Source organism: Osmerus eperlanus, chromosome 17 (assembly GCF_963692335.1).
Source record: "Osmerus eperlanus chromosome 17, fOsmEpe2.1, whole genome shotgun sequence".
Classification (NCBI taxonomy): domain Eukaryota; kingdom Metazoa; phylum Chordata; class Actinopteri; order Osmeriformes; family Osmeridae; genus Osmerus; species Osmerus eperlanus.
Window position 1 is genome coordinate 2,201,396 of NC_085034.1, and position 21,124 is coordinate 2,222,519.

The window sequence follows — 21,124 nt, forward strand, 5'->3', positions numbered from 1 at the left end:
GGTCCAAGACCATGCACAAAACATGGTGTCCTTGGCCTTCAATAATTCATATTTTCTCACTGTCTCAGGTTCTGAATGTATAGTTGTGTGTGTGTTAGTATGTGGTTAACAGCAGGCCCCTGGCCTACTTGCAGAAGTGTGTCATGCTACCAGCCTCTCACCCACTAAAAAAAAAAAAAGAATTTCTTAAAAGCAGAAACTCTTTCTCAAACATCTCTCCCTCTATCAGCCTCCTCCTCTCCTCCTCTCCCTCTCCTCCTCCTCTCCCTCTCCTCCTCTCCTCCTCTCTCTCTCTCTCTCCTCCTCTCCCCTCTCCTCTCCTTTCCCTCTCCTCCTCTCCTCTTCTCTCTCCTCCTCCTCCTTTCCCTCTCCTCCTCTCCATCTCCTCTTCTCCTCTCCCGTTGTAAAGAAAACAGCCCCTTTTTATGCTGCTCCATTGCACAGCTAACAAGCCACATCAATTCTGTTCTGAGAAAGAAGTGATCAATACGATCTTCTCAAGCTGTCTGTTGCAACACACACAAATATATATATATATACACACACACACACACACACACACACAAAGGCTTTGTGTGACACACACAGGGGTGTAACAGAGATGGGTATTATCTCTCAGTCCCACCAAAACAAAGGGTCTTCATGTGACAGGCCTAGGCTTGGGGCTTGGTGTGTGTGTGTGTGTATGTGTGTCAGTGCGGGCAATATGACATCTGGCATATCTGAATGGTTTAGACGTAGCAGAGGGAATTAATCATCAAAGACAATCCAACAGTCTTGACTGATCAGACCTACCATTCTCTCACTGCTGTGTGATCCTGACCCACATTCCAGGCCTGAACCCCCAAACCAGCCGTCATTGGTTCCCCTCAGACTCCCCTGGCCCCGCCCCCCCAGGGTGTCTCCCAGTGCATGATGGGTAGTCTGAGAGGAGGAGACTTCAAAGGGCAGGAGGGGGAGCATGGCTAGACAACAAGGGCTAATTAAGACTCATATGCACACATATCCACAGACACACCAACCAGACACACAGACACAGACACACAGACAGACACACACACACACACACCAGTGTTCACAGAAAGCCAAAACAAGTCAACTACCACCCACACAGCGTGACAGCCAGCTAGTCCCTGAGCAGCCCTGCTCACCACCTGCAACAGCAGCTCTCCCAGGGGCTCCACCCTCCAAACTCAGCTGCCAGCACAACTTTCCTGCCTTTGTCTTCATGTCTGTTCTCTCTCTCTCCCTCCCTCTCTCTCCCCTTCTCTCTCTCTCTCTCTCTCTCTCTCCCCTTCTCTCTCTCCTCCCTTTCGCCTCCTCCTCCTCGTCTCCATGGCGACCAAGGCCCCAGAGCCCATGTTCTTCTTTTCCTAACTGTTTCTACCCTGAGTTAGGAAGTCTAATCTATCCCAGGGTAGGAGGACTAATCTATCCCAGAGTTAGGAGGACTAATCTATCCCAGTTAGGAGGTCCCAGAGAGAAAGAGAGAGAGATGAGAGACAGAGCAAGAGTGAAAGAGAGAGCAAAAGAGAGAGGTAAAGAGAGAGCGAAGAGAGAGATTGCGAGAGAGCAAAAGAGAGAGAAAATGAGCATATTTCAACAAGCAGAACAGAATGGTGTCTTTGTGTTTGTCTGAAAGCCATGAAATGAGCATGGTGACTCCCAGTATGTACAGTACTGCTAGCTGAGGAATGGGGGAAGGGAGAGAGAGATATGGAGGGAGGGAGGAAGAGAGAGAGACAGAGAGAGAAAGAGGCAGACACAGCCCGTATCTCGTCCGACACAGGTGAACGGTTGCTCAGAGTAATTCACGCTGGGTTTCCTCACAGCATCGTGGCTCCTCCCACTCCCTCTAAACGCTTACAGAGTCAGGACACCAGGAGAACGATCATCCTTCAGAGCAGTCAGGTCCTGAACCCCACACACCACCAGGAGAACGATCAGCCTTGAGAGCAGTCAGGTCCTGAACCCCACACACCACCAGCCAGGGTTGACCTGAGATCTTCTCTACGGTACACACACATCAAATGAATGCATGAATGCATGGATGAGGGAGTGAGTCAGCTGTCTCGGAGGACACCTTTCCTGTCTGGTGTACTATACACGGGCAAACACACACACACACGCAGGTGAGTGATGGGGTCACACCTAGCTCCAGGCCACCGACATCTCTTCTATGATACAGAGATCACAGAGAACACCAGACACCTGGACTGCATCTCACACACACACACACACACACACACACGGTGACAGAGAGAATCAGAGGTGAATACACATTCAGTCAAAGGCACAGCCAGAGGGTTTCTGTCACAGTCCAGGTGTGTCTCTGTGTTCTAGATAACATCAAAGCCATGGAGACGCACTACCTCACACACACACACACACACACACACACACACACACACCTCACCATCGAAGACAGAGCCCCACCATTAAAGACGTGACCTTCTGATCCACAGAGGAGGTTAGAGGTCAATAAATCATCATGGCAATACCCCCCTCCCCTTTACCCCTACCCCAGCCTTCCATCCAAAAATCTTGGCAGCCAATGCAATGAGAAGCAAAGAATACAGCAGCAAGTAGTCGTAAAGTATCTGCGCTGCCGGGGGCAACCGTTAACAGTGATGTAACAGGATGTGTTTTGGCAGTGAACAGAGCGATTCAAAGACACTCATCACATGGGCTGACTGGATCTGGGCCCAGCACACACACACACACACAGGACATAAGAAGTGCTTAAACACACACCCAGACGATGAGACAAACAGACACACTCTTCTCACACAGTGGGCTCCTTGTAAGGGAAACTAAAATAAGTATCAATGTGACTGACCCTGAGGGATAGTCTGAAATAACACTGCTAATGGTTGTTTGTTTATGTAAGTGTGTTTGCGTGTGCGTGTCAGTGAGTGTGTGTGTGTCAGTGAGTGTGTGTGTGTCAGTGAGTGTGTGTGTGTCAGTGGGTGTGTGTGTGTGTGTCAGTGAGTGTGAGCAAATGAGTAGGGCAGGACAACAGAAAAGACTAATAAGATTGAGGGGGGTGAATAATTGGGGGGTGGGGGGGGCTGGAGAAGGGGAGCTAGGAGGAACGAGATGTGGAGTGATGGAGAGCAGAAGTAAAGAGGGGAAGATGGAGAATTATTTTTAGGGTTGAGCACTGCAGTCTCTCCCAATAGGACTACACAGACAGACAGAGAGACAGAGAGACAGAGAGAGAGAGAGAGAGAGAGAGAGAGAGAGAGAGAGAGAGAGAGAGAGAGAGAGGAGAGAGAGAGAGAGAGAGAGAGAGAGAGAGAGAGAGAGAGAAGAGAGAGAGAGAGAGAAGTTCTCTCTGGGAGAAGCCTGATGTCACTGTACACACACACAAACCAGTCTCATCACAAACACAAACCCCAGGCCACAAAACTAAACTGGGAAATTAGTGATCAGAGCCAGACTGCACACACACACTCATGCATACACACACACACACACACACACACAGTAAACACCCACAAACTCCCTTGTCATCTGTGTAGGGGTACACTGTGTATGTGTGTGTGCATCTCAGTGTGAAAGGGTGATAAGAGGATGAACATGGAGACACAATCCCTGTGTCGAATGAAGTGATGAGTGGGACTGCCTCCAGTCTGACCCACAGCTAACCCCCTCCACACACACACACACACACACACACACACACACACACACACGCTATGCTACAAAGCCTCTCTTAGCCAGTTAAATGAAGCCTGTTGGGGCCTGATGTTAGCATAGTCAGTGAGAAGTCTCTAATGTTTTTTTTAAGAGGATCTAGATGGAAGGAACTGTGTGCGTGTGTGTGTGTGAAACAGACGGGTCGTTATTGACTTGCATCTTAGCAGACTTTGTGGTCTGTCAGCGAAGTCAATACTGTACCTGTTATCGCTTCCTTTTCTCCACCTCTCTCTTCCCATAAACAATCTATTTTCCTCTCTCTCTCTCACATCCAAAAGCCACTATCTGGACTATCTTTTAGCCCGTCTCTGCCATTCTCTCATCTCTCTCCCTCCTTTCCCTCTATCTCTCTCTCCTTCTCAACATTCACCTCTTATGTGTTACATAAGCCAGTGGTGTTGACTCTGGCCTCCTCTTCATTACAGCTAGCACAGTAACAAGGCTTAACGAGCCGCTTCCTCTGGACAGACAAACACAGACAGGAATGTGTGTGTGTGTGTGTTTTTGTCTGAAAACACAGGCTTCCTTCACACGGGCCACTGCTGGGGAAGATTCACATTCCTGGACTGATATGAGCATTTACACATCAGTGACACAAGTCAGAACGAACCCAAACAGTGTCGGGCTCAGTAAGACTGAGGACTGGAAGCTATTTTAAGACCGACCGCCCCCTCCTCCATCTCTCATCTTTGAGAACCCCCCTCTCCTTCTCATCCTCTCTTTCCCGGTCTCCTAAACCTCCACCCCTTCCAACCCCCACCTCTCCTCCTCCGGTGGTGTGGGTTCCTGCATCAGTGTGACAGCTTCCTGTCCTTGCTGGTGCATCAGTGTGACAGCTTCCTGTCCTTGCTGGTGCATCAGTGTGACAGCTTCCTGTTCTTCCAGCTGCATCAGTGTGACAGCTTCCTGTCCTTGCTGGGCCCAAGTGGGACATTCCAGAGCACACCTGGAGCAGGGGGAGGGGAATCCCACTCTTATGTGTGTGTGTCTGTGTCTTAGCATAGCTCACTCTGGCCTGGACAATCATAGCCTAGCCTATCACAGTCCACCTTAGCCTAGCCCACCTTAGCCTAGCCCACCTTAGCCTAGCCCACCTTTTGCCTAGCCCACATTAGCCTAGCCCACCTTAGCCCGATGATGGTTTGATGAGTGAGAAGGGTTCCACAGTGCTTCATCATCCGTCTGAGAAGACACAGAGAATGTAAACTATTTGACAGTGAGACCTGTTAGCCCATTAAAACAGACCTGGTGTGTGTGAGTGTGAGTGTGTGTGTGTGTGTGTGTGAGTGTGTGTGTGTGTGTGTGAGTCCCACTGAGCCATAAATATTTCATTCTTCCAGCCAGTAGGCTCTGTAACAAGACACCATCATCACTTTCCCTATGTGGCTGTGTGTGTGTGTGTGAGTGTGAGAGAGATTCAATGTCTAAACATGTGCAGATATATACAGATGCATCCAATAAACTAGAAATGTTTGTATCACAAATTAGTATGCATACATCTATCATACATCTGTATGTTTTCTGTGTGTGTGTGTGTGTGTGTGTGTGTGTGTGTGTGTGTGTGTGTGGGTGTGTGTGTGTGAATGATAAAGAGATCTGTGTGTGTGTGTGTGTGTGTGTAAAGTGTGTGTGAAGTGTGAATAATCCCAGTTTGGCTGTGGCTGTTCTTACAATGCCACACGATAATCTCCAGATTACCAGCCAGTCCTGCCAACCCCCACGGGGCAATGCATGATGGGCCAGTTTATCCAGAGGGTGAGAGGGGGCATCGCCATGCCAGAGAGAGAGAGAACAAAGACTGAGTGCAAGAGAGCGACACACACACACACAGCTATCTCTGTATCACACACACACACAGATATCTCTAATGGAGTCAGGTGGCTGAGCGGTTAGGGAATCGGGCTAGTAATCTGAAGGTTGCCAGTTCGATTCCACACACACATATATCACATACACACATATCTCTGTATCACACACACACAGATATCTCTGTATCACACACACACAGATATCTCTGTATCACACACACACAAATATCTCTGTATCACACACACAGATATCTCTGTATCACACACACACACAGGGTCTATCAGTGCATGGTACTCTGATGGTGGTGTGACTGAAGAGTCTGGTCTGGGTCCAACTGGGCCGCTCCACTTCCCACAATGGCTCTCTTCAGACCCCAGCAGGAGGGCTCTGGCCCCCTCTTCCCCCCCCCCCCACGGTGGAGAACACACACTTCTCCCTTTCACCCTCTGTACCACCTTCCCTCCTCTCCCTTCTTCAATCGTGTATCTCTCTCTCTCTCTCTCTGAGAGAGAGAGAGAGGGGCAGTTCATCCTGCCTCGCCCGACCACTCTGACACCAGCAACATTCATCCATGCTGACATCACAGTCAAACAACAAAAGAAGGCCATTGTACATTGTACACACACACACACACACACACACACACACACACACACACACACACACACACGCTCAGCTCAGCTAATGGCTCATCACATGACCTCAATTCTCTCTTTACAACAAACGGAAGGAAACTGAGGTTCATGCACCTGTCTGTGAGTGTGTATGTGATTTCTCTGTTTAGAAGCCTGCTGTACCAGAGGTGAAGAGTGAGGAGCCGACATGCTATTATCATCATCTGAACTGCAGAACCACCAGCGACTGACTGGGCTCCACACAGACACACATATATACACACACACACTCACATGCACACACGTACACAAAAGCTGATCCCCGTCGTACAAACACACCATCCCACCTCTCTTCCACATTCCTCAAATGGCTGACAAAGCTTCTATCATCTGTGCACATGGTGTGTGTGTGTGTGTGTGTGTGTGTGTGTGCACGCATGTGTGTGTGTGTGTGTGTGTGTGTACTGACAGCCCCCCACTCCCTCACCAACCTCTCAATACCATCCTGTGAGTTTATTCACCCATGATCAGTATGAGGAGGGCTCAGAGAGGGCTTTAACAGGGGCGGGGAGGGGTGGGGGACCACTGCATGGCAGGCCTGGGAGGGTGGGGCACCACTGCATGGCAGGCCTGGGAGGGTGGGGCACCACTGCATGGCAGGCCTGGGAAAGCCTTGACCAACAGCTGCCAGTCCCAGAGTTATAGTCCACCTGTAGTTCTTTATGGAGCTGGAACACATGGAAGCACACACACACACACACACACACACTCCCCAGGAGGTGGATACAGTTGCTGTGTGATGGCTTCAACTGAGATGCAAACTCAGTGGTCCAACCCTGAGGAAACAGAACGTGGTGGAAACCCTCCTGCAGATGTCTTTCTGAGCAGACACTCTGGGTGCTGTGAAAGGGGAGCCTGTTCAAAGTTCTGCTTCTGAATGGTTCTATTCCAGAAGTCTAAACAGCTTCTGAGGGGGAAGAGAGACACACTCACCCTTCACTAATTATACTCATTATGCAACCTACAATTAGCCTTCCCCCCACGAAAAAAAAGAAAAACTTAATTATCACTCGACCCAAAATACACCCTCTGGCCAGGATTGGCCCACAGATCCGGCCTATCAGGCTTTTCTTTCTTTACTTCCCTGTCTCCCTGTCACCCCCCCCCTCTTCTTCCTCACCCCCCTCTACCCAGCCCCCCCACCACCCCCTCTACCCAGCCCCCCCACCACCCCCTCTACCCAGCCCCCCCACCACCCCCTCTACCCAGCCTCCCCCCCCACCTCTCTCTCCCATAAATAAAAAAAAAGGAGGAAAAAACACTAATTGTCCGTCACAACCATGTGACTGTCACATTCCATGTGTCAACCCCCCCCCCCCCCCTCCTCGGAGCACTGCTGGGGTTCAGCCCCGCCCCCTCAGACGGCCCTGTGTCAACAAAGCTCACACGTGTATTTAAGGAGACCTCATATGCTGTGCAGCGCTCCAGTACATGCTCCTCCACTTCAGCCCTGGACCCAACCCAGACCTGGACCCAACCCAGACCTGGACCCCCCCAGCCCTGGACCCCCCCCCCCCCCCAGCCCTGGACCCCCCCCCCCCAGCCCTGGACCTCTCCCAGCTCTGAAACCCCCCAGCCCTGAACAGACAAACAGGCAGAGCGACAATGTGAGGAGACAGACAGAAAGATATACTGACAGACAGCCAGGCATGCAGACAGCCGGACAGACAGACAGCCGGACTGACAGACAGACAGGCAGACAGACAGGATGTTCAGATAAAGGATCTTCTATATGACACAGATACAGAATAGGATGCCATCTCTTTATCAAGATCGTGTGGCTGGTATGAAAACAGAGATGGGGGGTGGGGGGGGGGGTGGAGGGGCTCTTGGCTCAGAGATACAGAGCTGGCAAGGAACAATATCTGTTATGAATATGTATCACATGGATTTGAACACCACACAATGAAATGGATCTAAAGACACCTCATCAATAAATCTCTAAGAAATTGAACTACTATTGATAATAATTACTGGTTAGCCCTCTCTTCCAATGTCCCTTTTGCTAAAATCCTGGGAACTATAGTAGTCTTAGACAAAGTGTTCAAGTCTTCCCAGTTTTAAACTAAGGTAACGTGAAGAGTTTGAGAGAAACTGGACTCAGATCAGTATAATTAGTACCTCTCTTGGGATCTGTTTCACAAAGAACAGCCTGGATCTTGATGTGGGTCAATGTCGCAGCAACTGAGAGAAGTAACCTGAACACACACACACAGTCTTACACAACACACACACACACACATCTTCTAATGGCTACACTATGAGTGTACTACCGTAGCATAAACCAATCAAGTTGGCTTTCGCCTTTATCACCGGAGTGCAATCTGACTGTAATAACACTGTGCACTGATCCATTTCCACCCATTATAGCGGTACACAGATTCCGTTTCACGGGAACAAACGATCTAGGGTTTGGATTACTGTCAGACTTAAGTATTCCACTCTGTGACGGCACACAACACCGACCTCTACATCATCACCTCATTCCAGCCACAATTGTCTTCGCACTGTCTTCATTATGTTATAGATGTAGCCTACGCATCAAAACAAATGCAAAACCTTAGCCTACATTTTTCAATACGTGACGCAGTGTTTAAACAACATTCGGTGAATAACCACATATGATATAAGTTTAAACAACTAAATGTAGCAGTGACTACAACCAGTGACACGCGTTGTAAAGGGGCATTTCCTGGACCAGAAACTTGTGAACACAAACAAATGCCGTTTTACCACTGGAGTATTTACTTATTTGAACCATAGCGTGGCTTCTAAAACAAGTTTAACCTTCTATAGACACCACTGAACGGTTAAATTACCCATGAGAAAAAACTGTAAAGCTCAACTACAGACATTTACTATAGCGATGCTACGTTGCGCTTTCAAGCTGTCTGTGTGTTGCAATTTCGCAGCAGCGTTTGAGCCGCGATTCCTGCTTACATTGAAATAACGAAACAGCCCCAAATACGCCTAAACAGTAGATGAATTACCAGAAAGATTTGGGGTTATTTCCTCCCGACTACCAGACCTTGCTCTGCTCTTCTTCCTCGGAGGCCGGATGCTGTCTTTCCACCCACCAGCAAAAACAGTTAGTCTTCGTCGTTGTGGCTCTGCTCACCTTACTCCGAGATCAATAATCTCAGGAGACAACTGTTTCCAAAAGGACAAAATGTACTAAATTCCGAAACTTCTCTTCTATAGCAAGAGGGGAGTTTATGGAGACTGAGAACGGATGGTGTCGACAGACGAACCGGGAGGGTTGAAATCTGTGGCTGCCCACATTCTGACGCCTCCGCCTAGTGCTGCTGTTACCACCGACATACGAGAGAAGATGAAGTGAAGTCTCTTCGAATGGAGACTGAACAGCGCCGCCTGTTAAGGGAACGGCCAAGGGCCAATATGAGATTAGTAGTTTTGTAGCGCCCCCCGCTGGAGTGAAGATGGTCTCGCATTCCTATGGATAAACATTTAGCATATTCTGACGGTATTTTATGTTAGAGTATGTGAGTGTGTCTGAAATTAAATCTCAAATCAAAATTCCCCTCAAGAATAAAACAAGGACCTTTTGAAACTGAATACATTTTCTTGATCCTCATAAGTTCAAGTTCTATTTCAAGTTTTTTTTATACATTATTGCCTGTAACTACTTATCCAACCATTTAACCTGCATAATTTATCTCTCTATCTTTCTCTCTCCCCCCCCCCCCCCCTCTCTCTCTGTGTCATTGAAGTTGTTATGTATCATAAGAACTTTGACCTAGTTGGATCGTTGGTCGTCAGATTCATGTTCTAGAACCGGACAGTTCGCCCCACAAGACCCACAAAGGATCCTGCATAAACTTCAATCTCCTTACAAAATGTCCCGGGCAGCCGACAGACTGAAAGTGTTCCTGAATCATCTGGATCGGTCATCTTTTATTGTATCCTTTCCAGGGGAGCGAATTCAGTGCTTGACGACTGTCTTTGACGGTGTTCGACTCGATGTGCGTCGATACAGGAGAGACCGGGGATGTGAACCAGACAAGCTATGAGCAGGCCTCAAAACAATCTCGACATTCAAAATTATTCTAGTTTATTAATTATAATAGTTATTATCCTAGTAGTTATTATTCTAGTTTTAATATTTTTTTCCTGGCTGACATTTACACAATTTGAGCACTGTTGCTTTACAGTAGCGGTATCCTACGGTCGCTTTTGTTAGTAAACATAACAGGTAGCCTATGCTTGATTTAGGCGGTCTTTAACAGTATAATCTTTTAATTATAGCTAATAGCGTATTGTTACAATGTCAATGCCTCTATTATAACAAACGTGTCTTTAACCGATTAACGTAAAGCAAGCGTCATCGACTTCTGGACAAAACGTTGCATATTATCACCCACAGGTTCTCAGGTAAGAAAAATATTGCATCGGCTTGTTATAAAATGAAATAGGCTAAATAAGAACCAGAAGGAGTCTATAGACTACCATATAGATATTTAGGATACTGTCCCCTTTGGCACACATTGCACAACGCTGAGATACTTGTTTTGGTCATTCAACTTTGGCTTAGCCTGATATCACACCAGTGTGAGATCAATAAACACTCATTTCGTCCTCCCGTTCTCAGGTACACGCTCGACAATGACCTTCTGACCCCAGAGCAAAGGATCTCCTATGAGGAAAATGGCTTCGTCCTCATCAAGAATCTGGTGTCTGATGAGGATATTGACAGATTCAGGCAAGACACGACTCGTCCACACTCACATAGGCTACTACTGCAACTTTGTAATCAGTAACGTATGCCATGATGACAACCAGGTCTGTCGCTTTCAACGAGATCTGGAGGCATTCTTCAACTCCGTATCTAAAACGTGTGTACTTGGATGTGTGTGTGTGTGTGTGTGTGCAGGGGGGCGTTTGAGCGGATCTGCAGGAGAGAGGTGCAGGTCCCGGGGTTGGTGGTGATGAGGGACGTGGCCATCTCCAGGTCAGAGTTCGTCCAGGACCAGAAGGCCGTGTCCAAGCTGCAGGACTTCCAGGAGGACCCAGAACTGTTCCGCTACTGCTCCCTGCCCCAGGTACTATACACACACACACACACACACACACACACACACTCACACACACACTCCACATAACTGTAATAAACATAAATAACACTGTTCGTACACACATACTTAACCTATACCTAATATACCTAATTATAAAAACTATTTTCTTCATGGACTACTGGGATGTATGTGTACTATTGAATGTATGTAATGTTATGTATGTACTTGTGCGCCTTTTTGCGTGCATCTACTTATCTTCATCTGTGGTAATTGTGTATCCTATAGTCTGTAGACTACCCTTTCATGAATCATCGGCCCCCTCCTATAAGCTTTCCTAGCTTCTTTGGGGGACCCTTTCACTCTACCCAATTGATCTTGTACCCCAACTGTATTATTGTAATATTTGAAGTGGTATTGTGAATAAATAAACAATACGGGCCTACGTGACCCAGTTCACATGTTTAACATGTTTCCATGTTTCCGCCTTAGATCCTGAAGTTTGTGGAGTGTTTCACTGGACCTAACGTCATGGCAATGCACACCATGCTGATCAACAAGCCCCCAGATGCAGGTGCTGAGTCAAGACTGACCCCTGACCCCAACCCAGAAACCACCTCAGAGCATCAGTACATATGTTCCCCCGACCTCTGACCTTTGACCCTGCTCTCAGGCAAGAAGACGTCCCGCCACCCCATGCACCAGGACCTTCACTACTTTCCCTTCCGGCCGGCTGACCGCATCGTGTGTTCCTGGACCGCCATGGAGCGGGTGACGAGGCAGAACGGCTGTCTGGTGGTGCTGCCCGGCACCCACACCGGCATCCTCAAGGAGCATGACTACCCAGAGTGGGAGGTGAGACACGCGCCTGTGGGTGTGTCTGTGGGTGTGTTTCTGTGGGTGTGTTTCTGTGGGTGTTTCTGTGGGTGTGTTTCTGTGGGTGTGTGTCTGTGGGTGTGTTTCTGTGGGTTTGTGTGTTTCTGTGGGTGTGTCTGTGGGTGTGTTTGTGTCTGTGGGTGTGTTTCTGTCTGTGGGTGGGTGTCTGTGGGTGTGTTTGTGTCTGTGGGTGGGTTTCTGTGGGTGGGTGTGTGTGTGTGTCTGTGGGTGTGTCTGTGGGTGTGTCTGTGTGTGTCTGTGGGTGTGTCTGTGGGTGTGTCTGTGTGTGTGTGTGTCTGTGGGTGTGTCTGTGGGTGTGTGTGTGTCTGTGGGTGTGTGTGTGGAGCACTACACTCTCACCGGCAGCACACACATGCAAGCACTGCCGCACAATCGGGTGTCTAGGTGAGACACACACACAACATCACACTTGCACATGTAAACAAACACACACACACACACGCACACAACATGCACTGGTGCTACAAACACACACATGCAACATGCACTTGCACACACACACACTCAGATGTGTCATGGCCATCACCTGTGTCTCCTCAGGGTGGGGTGAATAAGATGTACCACGGGATCCGAGACTTTGACTCCCAGCATCCCAGAGTGCACCTGGAGATGGAGAAGGGAGACACAGTCTTCTTCCACCCTCTCCTGATCCACGGCTCTGGCATGAACCAGACCGAGGGCTTCCGCAAGGTAACTCTCCGACCAAACACCCCTCTTCTTAGAACGCATCCACGACCCCTTCGGATGTTTATCCTTGTGTGTGTGTGTTAGGCCATCTCTTGTCACTACGCCAGCTCAGACTGCTACTACATCGACGTGAGGGGGACCACGCAGGAGAACATTGAGAAGGAGGTGAAGGAGATCGCAGCCAGGAAGTACAACCTCGGAGACAGCATCACCTTCCAGGTAGAACACACGCCTTCAGTGTTACTGTGTGTGTGTTCTAGAACACACGCCTTCAGTGTTACTGTGTGTGTGTTCTAGAACACACGCCTTCAGTGTTACTGTGTGTGTGTTCTAGAACACACGCCTTCAGTGTTACTGTGTGTGTGTTCTAGAACACACGCCTTCAGTGTTACTGTGTGTGTGTGTTCTAGAACACACGCCTTCAGAGTTACTGTGTGTGTGTTCTAGAACACACACCTTCAGAGTTACTGTGTGTGTGTGTGTGTTCTGACTTTTATCCTTGCTGCAGGACACATGGGCAGTCAGGGGTCGTCTGGTGCAAGGTGATAGGACATCTCTGTGATAGAGCCCGCCCACCATAGCGGGACAGCCACTCACAACCAAGAACCGAGTAACCACTGCAGATGGACGTTTCTGTCAGCTAATCAGAAGTGTTTCAGTGATTTGGGATAGACTTAAGAGATGAAAAAGGGACATTTAATCTCAAACCTAACAGAAGTGGAAGTTTTCCGTAAAACACTAAAACAGAACGTGAGAGAAAGAGGGAGAGGATGAGTGAAAGAGAGAGAGTGAGTGAGACAGGTATCAGTCGAAGTGTGTAGCATGATAATTCAAAGATTTATCTTTCATAAATAAGAGTATATTTTAGTACACTTTAGAAATCGGAGGTACTGTGTTGATTAGAACAGTTCAACAGAGACTCGAGAAACGAATGCCTTAATGTTGAAGAATCATCAAGCACCTGCGTTGATACTGTTGCCTTAATGGTCATATTTCTATGCTTTAATCTGGATGCTTTTTAACCTGGTCTCATAACCCTGTATTTGTATGAGTAATAAAGAGACTAATTATAAAATACAGCTCTTGTCGTGATACTGCACTGTTCACCCTCAGAAACACACACACAGTTTTGAAACGGAGTGAGGTGTTTCCTGCCTTGGGCCTACCTTTCTGTGGAGGAACCAAAGAAAACACCTGACAGGGGTGTGTGTCTGCGTGTGTGTGTGTCTGCGCGTGTGTGTTCACGTGTCTTAAGCATGCAGAAGAGAACAGCCAATCCATTCAAAGTCACTGGGAACTTCTCAGTCTCCCATTAATGCAGACACAGGAAATCCTGCAGTAAAGAACACAGTGGAGCTGGCGATCTTTTCACTGGTGGCAGTTACTGCACACTTTTGTCTATCCACACACACACACACACCACTCCAGAACGTGCCAAGCAACAGGTCTGCATTCAGTCAAACTGAAAGCAGGCCTGCCGATAGTCAACAGACCACAATCCGAAACAGTGCACCTGCTCCAGTCTCTTTAACATTCCATATAAGGTTCCACACGACCGCAATGTCTACTGTATTTAGGCAACAATTCAGCAACACTCCTGAACGAATTCCCTGCCTGCATCGTCTTGAACGTAGCATCGATTCATCAATACATTCTGTTCCCTTGGGAGTTTTCAATAATGACAAATAATAATAATTTCATGAAATAAGAGTACCGAATCCCATAGATGTGTGGGAGCTTTTGCGTTTAGGCACCTGAGGTCCTGAGACGGCCTGCGACGAGGGAGGTTATATTAGTGCAAGAACAAGCCGTGTTGCTGGAACGGGCTGTGCTCATTGGAACAATCGGGTGAGATCATTGGAACCAGAGGAGATTCTAGGTTCTGCATGAGCATAGTCCTGACATGCTTCAATCCCACACACACCTGGATGTCTAGAGAGAAAACACACACACTATTCTACGCAGGAAAAAATCAAATCAAATCAGCACCGATAAATCTCAGACACACTCACACACACAGAGGCAACTAGGGGCATTGACTACATGGTAATTTCCAGTAAAATTGTACGGTACTTGATTGGACAGTGATGAGAGATTTGTCCTCAATTGCACTAAATCAGATCCGATGTATTCTCTTCATAATCCTGTGTGTGTGTGTGAGTCTCTTTTCACCACCACAGTCCTGTGTTTGAAACTGAAATCGTTTCAGGATTTCATTATGCATGCTGATCGTACAATGCTTTCAGTGTGAGTTTTCCCCAGGTTGTATTCCAGAGACTCCTCTTTCTCCCTTCCCTCTCTCTCCTCACCCTCTCACCCCCTCCCTTGGGTGAGTGAAATTCCAGCTGTCCCCAATTCTGACTCTCCCACCCTCTCTACCCTCCCACTCTCTCCATTCCTCCCCTCTTCCCTCCCTCCATCTCCCTTCTCTCTCTAGTTGGTTTATTGCAGCTTTCTTCCAGTCGACTGCCACAGCGATCTCCATGATGGCCTGGACCAATCTGCTCTTCGTCTCCCTGCTCGCCACCCTCCTCATCCTCACAGGTGTGTTTACCTCATGTGACCTATGCGTTGGATTATGGGGGAGGAAACGGGAGGTTTGTGTGTGTGTGTGTGTGTGTGTGTGTGCGTGGGGAGGTGTTAGATTTTTCCAGGCAGTTCCTCTTGGAACTCCTTTGACGTGGAGTTATTTTCAACCATCTCTCTTTCACGTCTCTCTTTCACCATCTCTCTCTCTCTCTTTCACCATCTCTCTCTCTCTCACCATCTCTCTCTCTCTGACTCTCTCTCTCTCTCACCATCTCTCTTTCACCGTCTCTCTCTCTCTCACCATCTCTCTCTCTCACCGTCTCTCTCTCTCTCTCACTGTCTCTCTCTCTCTCTCACCATCTCTCTTTCACCGTCTCTCTCTCTCTCACCATCTCTCTCTCTCTCTCTCTCTCTGTCTCTCTCTCTCCCTTCTCCAGTCTTCAGTGGGGTGGAGGGAGCAGCCGTCAGGGACGATGGCAAAGCAGAGGAGCCCAAAGGTCAGTCTAACAAAACCACACCTGTCCTGCTCGCGCCCTGACCCTCTAACGACCCCTCCCGTGACCTCCAGCCTCTGACCTCTGACCCGCAGGATCAGCAGCTCGGGTCTTCATGCCTGAGGCGGACGCATCCAACTTTCTCAAACGCCGCAGTCGTCGCTACGCCAAACACCAGGGGGAGATCCTCGGTGAGTCGGCTGCTCCGTTTCTCTAAAGGGACGTTGCCATGGAGACGAGGGTTGTGGTTGTGGTCGCTTCCCACAGGTGCCTGCACAGCAGCTGTTTCAAAACGTCTTCAAATCCATCTGCTATGCTATCTTTCTGTCTCTCGGTCTCTCTCTCTCACGCAAACAGACAGACACACAAGGTTTCTGGAGGTAGCAGAAGGAGTAACAGGGTAGCATGGAGCAGGTAGAGCATGGCCCCAGAGACAAAGCACTGTGCTGGGCAACAGCCCAACACAAAAGTTCATTTAGAGATCCTGTCCATGTGTTCGTGTGTGTGTGTGTGTGAGGGATTGCCGGGAGCGAAGATACGTTCTCAGGAGCCCTGCAGAAGCTGAAGGAGAGGAAAGGGGGAGGAGGGGGGGAGAGGAGAGGAGGAGGAGAGAGGAGGGGGGGAGAAGAGAAGGAGGAGGACTGAGATCGATTATGAAAGGCCTGCTCACCCTGTCGTTCTAGAGTGTGCTCTGTGTGATACAGAATGATCACTAGAGACTGAAGAAGTTGAATAAAGAGAGGTGAAGGGAATAAGAAGCAGGCAGTCATGAGTCTCTCTCCTCCTGAGACCCATGCCACTAGGCTGCTTAATGAGATAAATAACCGCCCAGACACTGAACCGTGTGTGAGTGGTTATGCTTGTGTCTCACTGAATTCACGCCAACACTTAAACCAGGACATTAGATTAGGACAACCAGGTCCACAGTGCACAGTACCTGGCATGCGTGACTTTGGATAAGATTCAGGCAAGTGTGCTCAGCCAAAAATTCTCGAGTCGTTATGCAACTAAGGCAAAAGAAAACACTACCTCAATGACCTGACCACCTCATGTCCCCCCTCCTCCTCTTCCAATCCTCCCTCTTCCCCCCCCTCTCTCCTCTCCTCCCCCACTATCACCACCCCACCCCTCCCTCTCCACCCTCCTCCCCCACCATCACCACCCTCCCTCCTCTTTCCCCACCCCTCCCTCCACCCTCCCTAGCGGAGCAGAGGGTGAGGCTGACGGCTGATGAGAGGAGGAGAGAGTACTACGACGAGCAGAGGAGCGAGTTTGAGAACTACGTGGAGGAGGAGCGTGACGGTGAGACAGCCTGAGGGCCAGCTGCTCGCTGCGGCCGACACTCCAAAGCTATTCAGGATGTATTTAACCCTTGTGTTATCTTTGGGTCATTCTGACCCATCAGTCATTGTGACCCACCGTCGTATTGCGACAACTTTACTGCATACAAAAACAAAGTGAAGCATTTTCTTTTAACCGTCGGGCTGTCTCAGACCCTCCACATTGCGAAGGTTAAAATAAAATTATTTTTATTTGTTTTTTGTTTGGTAAAATTGGGTAAACACAACGATGGTTCGTTATGAACCTTTGGGTCATGTGACCCGAAGGCAGCACAAGGGTTAACTGAACATGGTGGGGTGGCTCACATGGTAAGGGCCTTGCCGCAGGGGCCCGGGTTGGATTCCGGCCCAGGGGCATTTCCAACATATCATCCCCTCTCTCTCTTCCTTCCCTCCCTCTAACTTCTCCCCCCCCTCTCTTCCTCCCCACTCCCTCCCCCCTCTAACTCTCACCCCTCCCTCTAACTCTCCTCCCCTCTAACTCTCCTCCCCTCTAACTCTCACCCCTCCCTCTAACTCTCCTCCCCTCTAACTCTCACCCCTCCCTCTAACTCTCCTCCCCTCTAACTCTCCTCCCCTCTAACTCTCACCCCTCCCTCTAACTCTCCTCCCCTCTAACTCTCCTCCCCTCTAACTCTCACCCCTCCCTCTAACTCTCCTCCCCTCTAACTCTCACCCCTCCCTTCCTCCCCACTCCCTCCCCCCTCTAACTCTCCTCCCCTCTAACTCTCCTCCCCTCTAACTCTAACCCCTCCCTCTAACTCTCCTCCCCTCTAACTCTCCTCCCCTCTAACTCTCACCCCTCCCTCTAACTCTCCTCCCCTCTAACTCTCCTTCCCTCTAACTCTCACCCCTCCCTCTAACTCTCCTCCCCTCTAACTCTCCTCCCCTCTAACTCTCACCCCTCCCTCTAACTCTCCTCCCCTCTAACTCTCCCCCCTCCCTCTAACTCTCCTCCCTCCCTCTAACTCTCCTCCCCTCTAACTCTCCTCCCCTCTAACTCTCCTCCCCTCTAACTCTCCCCCCTCCCTCTAACTCTCCTCCCCTCTAACTCTCCTCCCCTCTAACTCTCCTCCCCTCTAACTCTCCCCCCTCCCTCTAACTCTCCTCCCCTCTAACTCTCACCCCTCCCTCTAACTCTCCTCCCCTCTAACTCTCCCCCCTCCCTCTAACTCTCCTCCCCTCTAACTCTCACCCCTCCCTCTAACTCTCCTCCCCTCTAACTCTCCTCCCCTCTAACTCTCCCCCCTCCCTCTAACTCTCCTCCCCTCTAACTCTCCTCCCCTCTAACTCTCCTCCCCTCTAACTCTCCCCCCTCCCTCTAACTCTCCTCCCCTCTAACTCTCCCCCCTCCCTCTAACTCTCCCCCCTCCCTCTAACTCTCCCCCCTCCCTCTAACTCTCCTCCCCTCTAACTCTCCCCCCTCCCTCTAACTCTCCCCCCCCTCTAACTCTCCTCCCCTCTAACTCTCCCCCCTCCCTCTAACTCTCCTCCCCTCTAACTCTCCTCCCCTCTAACTCTCCCCCCCTCTAACTCTCCCCCCTCCCTCTAACTCTCCTCCCCTCTAACTCTCCTTTCCTCTAACTCTCCTCCCCTCTAACTCTCCTCCCTCCCTCTAACTCTCCTCCCCTCTAACTCTCACCCCTCCCTCTAACTCTCCTCCCCTCTAACTCTCCCCCCTCCCTCTAACTCTCCTCCCCTCTAACTCTCCTCCCCTCTAACTCTCCCCCCTCTAACTCTCCTCCCCTCTAACTCTCCTCCCCTCTAACTCTCCCCCCTCCCTCTAACTCTCCCCCCTCCCTCTAACTCTCCTCCCCTCTAACTCTCCTTTCCTCTAACTCTCCTCCCCTCTAACTCTCCTCCCCTCTAACTCTCCCCCCTCCCTCTAACTCTCCTCCCCTCTAACTCTCACCCCTCCCTCTAACTCTCCTCCCCTCTAACTCTCCTCCCCTCTAACTCTCCCCCCTCCCTCTAACTCTCCCCCCTCCCTCTAACTCTCCTCCCCTCTAACTCTCCTCCCCTCTAACTCTCCCCCCTCCCTCTAACTCTCCTCCCCTCTAACTCTCCTCCCCTCTAACTCTCCTCCCCTCTAACTCTCCCCCCTCCCTCTAACTCTCCCCCCTCCCTCTAACTCTCCTCCCCTCTAACTCTCCTCCCCTCTAACTCTCCTCCCCTCTAACTCTCCTCCCCTCTAACTCTCACCCCTCCCTCTAACTCTCCCCCCTCCCTCTAACTCTCCTCCCCTCTAACTCTCCTCCCCTCTAACTCTCCTCCCCTCTAACTCTCCCCCTCCCTCTAACTCTCCTCCCCTCTAACTCTCCCCCCTCCCTCTAACTCTCCCCCCTCCCTCTAACTCTCCTCCCCTCTAACTCTCACCCCTCCCTCTAACTCTCCTCCCCTCTAACTCTCCTCCCCTCTAACTCTCCTCCCCTCTAACTCTCCCCCCCTCTAACTCTCCCCCCTCCCTCTAACTCTCCCCCCTCCCTCTAACTCTCCTCCCCTCTAACTCTCCTCCCCTCTAACTCTCCTCCCCTCCCCTCTAACTCTCCCCCCCTCTAACTCTCCCCCCTCCCTCTAACTCTCCTCCCCTCTAACTCTCCCCCCTCCCTCTAACTCTCCTCCCCTCTAACTCTCCCCCCTCCCTCTAACTCTCCTCCCCTCTAACTCTCCCCCCTCCCTCTAACTCTCCTCCCCTCTAACTCTCCCCCCTCCCTCTAACTCTCCTCCCCTCTAACTCTCCCCCCTCCCTCTAACTCTCCCCCCTCTAACTCTCCCCCCTCTAACTCTCCTCCCCTCTAACTCTCCCCCCTCCCTCTAACTCTCCTCCCCTCTAACTCTCCCCCTCCCTCTAACTCTCCCCCCTCTAACTCTCCCCCCTCCCTCTAACTCTCCCCCCTCCCTCTAACTCTCCCCCCTCCCTCTAACTCTCCCCCCTCCCTCTAACTCTCCCCCCTCCCTTCCTCTGTGTCCAGAGCAGAATGAAAGGACCAGGGAGAAGACGGAACAGTGGAGAGAGTTCCACTACGATGGCCTTTATCCTCGCTACGACCACAACCGCCACTACGTCTGAGCGGCACCAACACAGGGGAAGGGGGGCGTGTCCACACAGCAAGCCTCAGTCATTATTGGTTGGGCCCTAGTCATGATTGGCTGGGCCTTGGTCATGATTTGCCGGGCCTAGTCCTGATTGGCTGGCCTTGTGACCGTCACAGCTGTGTGTGTACAGAGTAGCATCCTCTGGCGGTGTGAAGCCTTGGGGATACCTCACGTCTTCCAACACAGCCTCATCAAAGCTGTCCACCACACCTGCTCCTTCCTGCTTTCCACCACACGAGCATTTAGCTAGCGTAAAACTATAACTCCCCTTTAAACTAGAGAGTCAGTCAAATGCGTATCTGCAGGCGTGTACAATAGCCGATAACAACCCGCGTGTGGTTATTAGGTGCTATAAAAACCTCTTGCATGCTTATTTGTATCTTTTATATGATCTTGTATTTGTGATATTATTGTATTTTCTGTATACTCTTTTATCTTCTTGTCTGAAGCCTAATCTACGACAGACAGCTGCTGTCTGAGTCTCTCCAGACAGACAGGACCACGAGGAGTCCTTACTCTGCGGGGTCCAGGTTGTCTTTACTTAAACTGCACACACACACACACACACAACGTATCAAAAATCCGACCTGTAACTCTAAAAGAACCGGTCAATAAAGATTATTCCAATTGTAGTGTGTCATCATGATTCTTAAGTTCTATGACAGAACTCTCAAGCACAGGCTAGCAGGTAAAACCCAGATTCCTGAGGGGAGACAAAGATAGATAGAGACAGAGGGAGGGAGAGTGAGGGAGAGAGAGCGAGAGAGGGAGAGAGAGAGAAAGAGGGAGGGAGAGAGCGTCATGGAGAACTCATCAGTCTGAGATAAAGGTCTGGATTCCGTGCAAGCATTCCAACATTCCGTACA

At 49.9% G+C, this 21,124-nt stretch overlaps 2 protein-coding genes across 2 annotated transcripts; both read left to right on the forward strand.

Annotated features, from left to right (window-relative positions):
* The first annotated feature begins 9,917 nt into the window (after positions 1-9,917).
* On the forward strand, positions 9,918-13,876 carry phyh (phytanoyl-CoA 2-hydroxylase). The gene is made up of 9 exons (XM_062482632.1): positions 9,918-10,105; positions 10,522-10,577; positions 10,795-10,905; positions 11,077-11,245; positions 11,708-11,789; positions 11,889-12,070; positions 12,653-12,802; positions 12,884-13,018; positions 13,308-13,876. The coding sequence occupies exons 1-9, from the start codon at positions 10,043-10,045 to the stop codon at positions 13,359-13,361; spliced, it is 1,002 nt and encodes a 333-aa protein (XP_062338616.1). The 5' UTR covers positions 9,918-10,042; the 3' UTR covers positions 13,362-13,876.
* Positions 13,877-15,224: 1,348 nt separating this feature from the next.
* ucmaa (upper zone of growth plate and cartilage matrix associated a) lies at positions 15,225-20,890 on the forward strand. Its single transcript, XM_062483142.1, has 5 exons — positions 15,225-15,343; positions 15,766-15,825; positions 15,918-16,013; positions 17,026-17,124; positions 20,135-20,890. Exons 1-5 carry the CDS (start codon positions 15,283-15,285, stop codon positions 20,230-20,232), a joined length of 414 nt encoding a protein of 137 aa, XP_062339126.1. The 5' UTR covers positions 15,225-15,282; the 3' UTR covers positions 20,233-20,890.
* The last annotated feature ends 234 nt before the right edge of the window (positions 20,891-21,124 follow it).

Excerpts from the sequence above, each read along its gene's own strand:
- phyh (XM_062482632.1), top strand. The coding sequence starts at position 10,043 with ATGTCCCGGGCAGCCGACAGACTGAAAGTGTTCCTGAATCATCTGGAT. Across the intron at positions 10,906-11,076 it reads GAGGATATTGACAGATTCAG|GGGGGCGTTTGAGCGGATCT; the intron begins GCAAGACACGAC and ends GTGTGTGTGCAG. Across the intron at positions 12,803-12,883 it reads AGACCGAGGGCTTCCGCAAG|GCCATCTCTTGTCACTACGC; the intron begins GTAACTCTCCGA and ends TGTGTGTGTTAG.
- ucmaa (XM_062483142.1), top strand. The coding sequence starts at position 15,283 with ATGATGGCCTGGACCAATCTGCTCTTCGTCTCCCTGCTCGCCACCCTC. Across the intron at positions 16,014-17,025 it reads ACACCAGGGGGAGATCCTCG|CGGAGCAGAGGGTGAGGCTG; the intron begins GTGAGTCGGCTG and ends CACCCTCCCTAG. Across the intron at positions 17,125-20,134 it reads CGTGGAGGAGGAGCGTGACG|AGCAGAATGAAAGGACCAGG; the intron begins GTGAGACAGCCT and ends CTCTGTGTCCAG.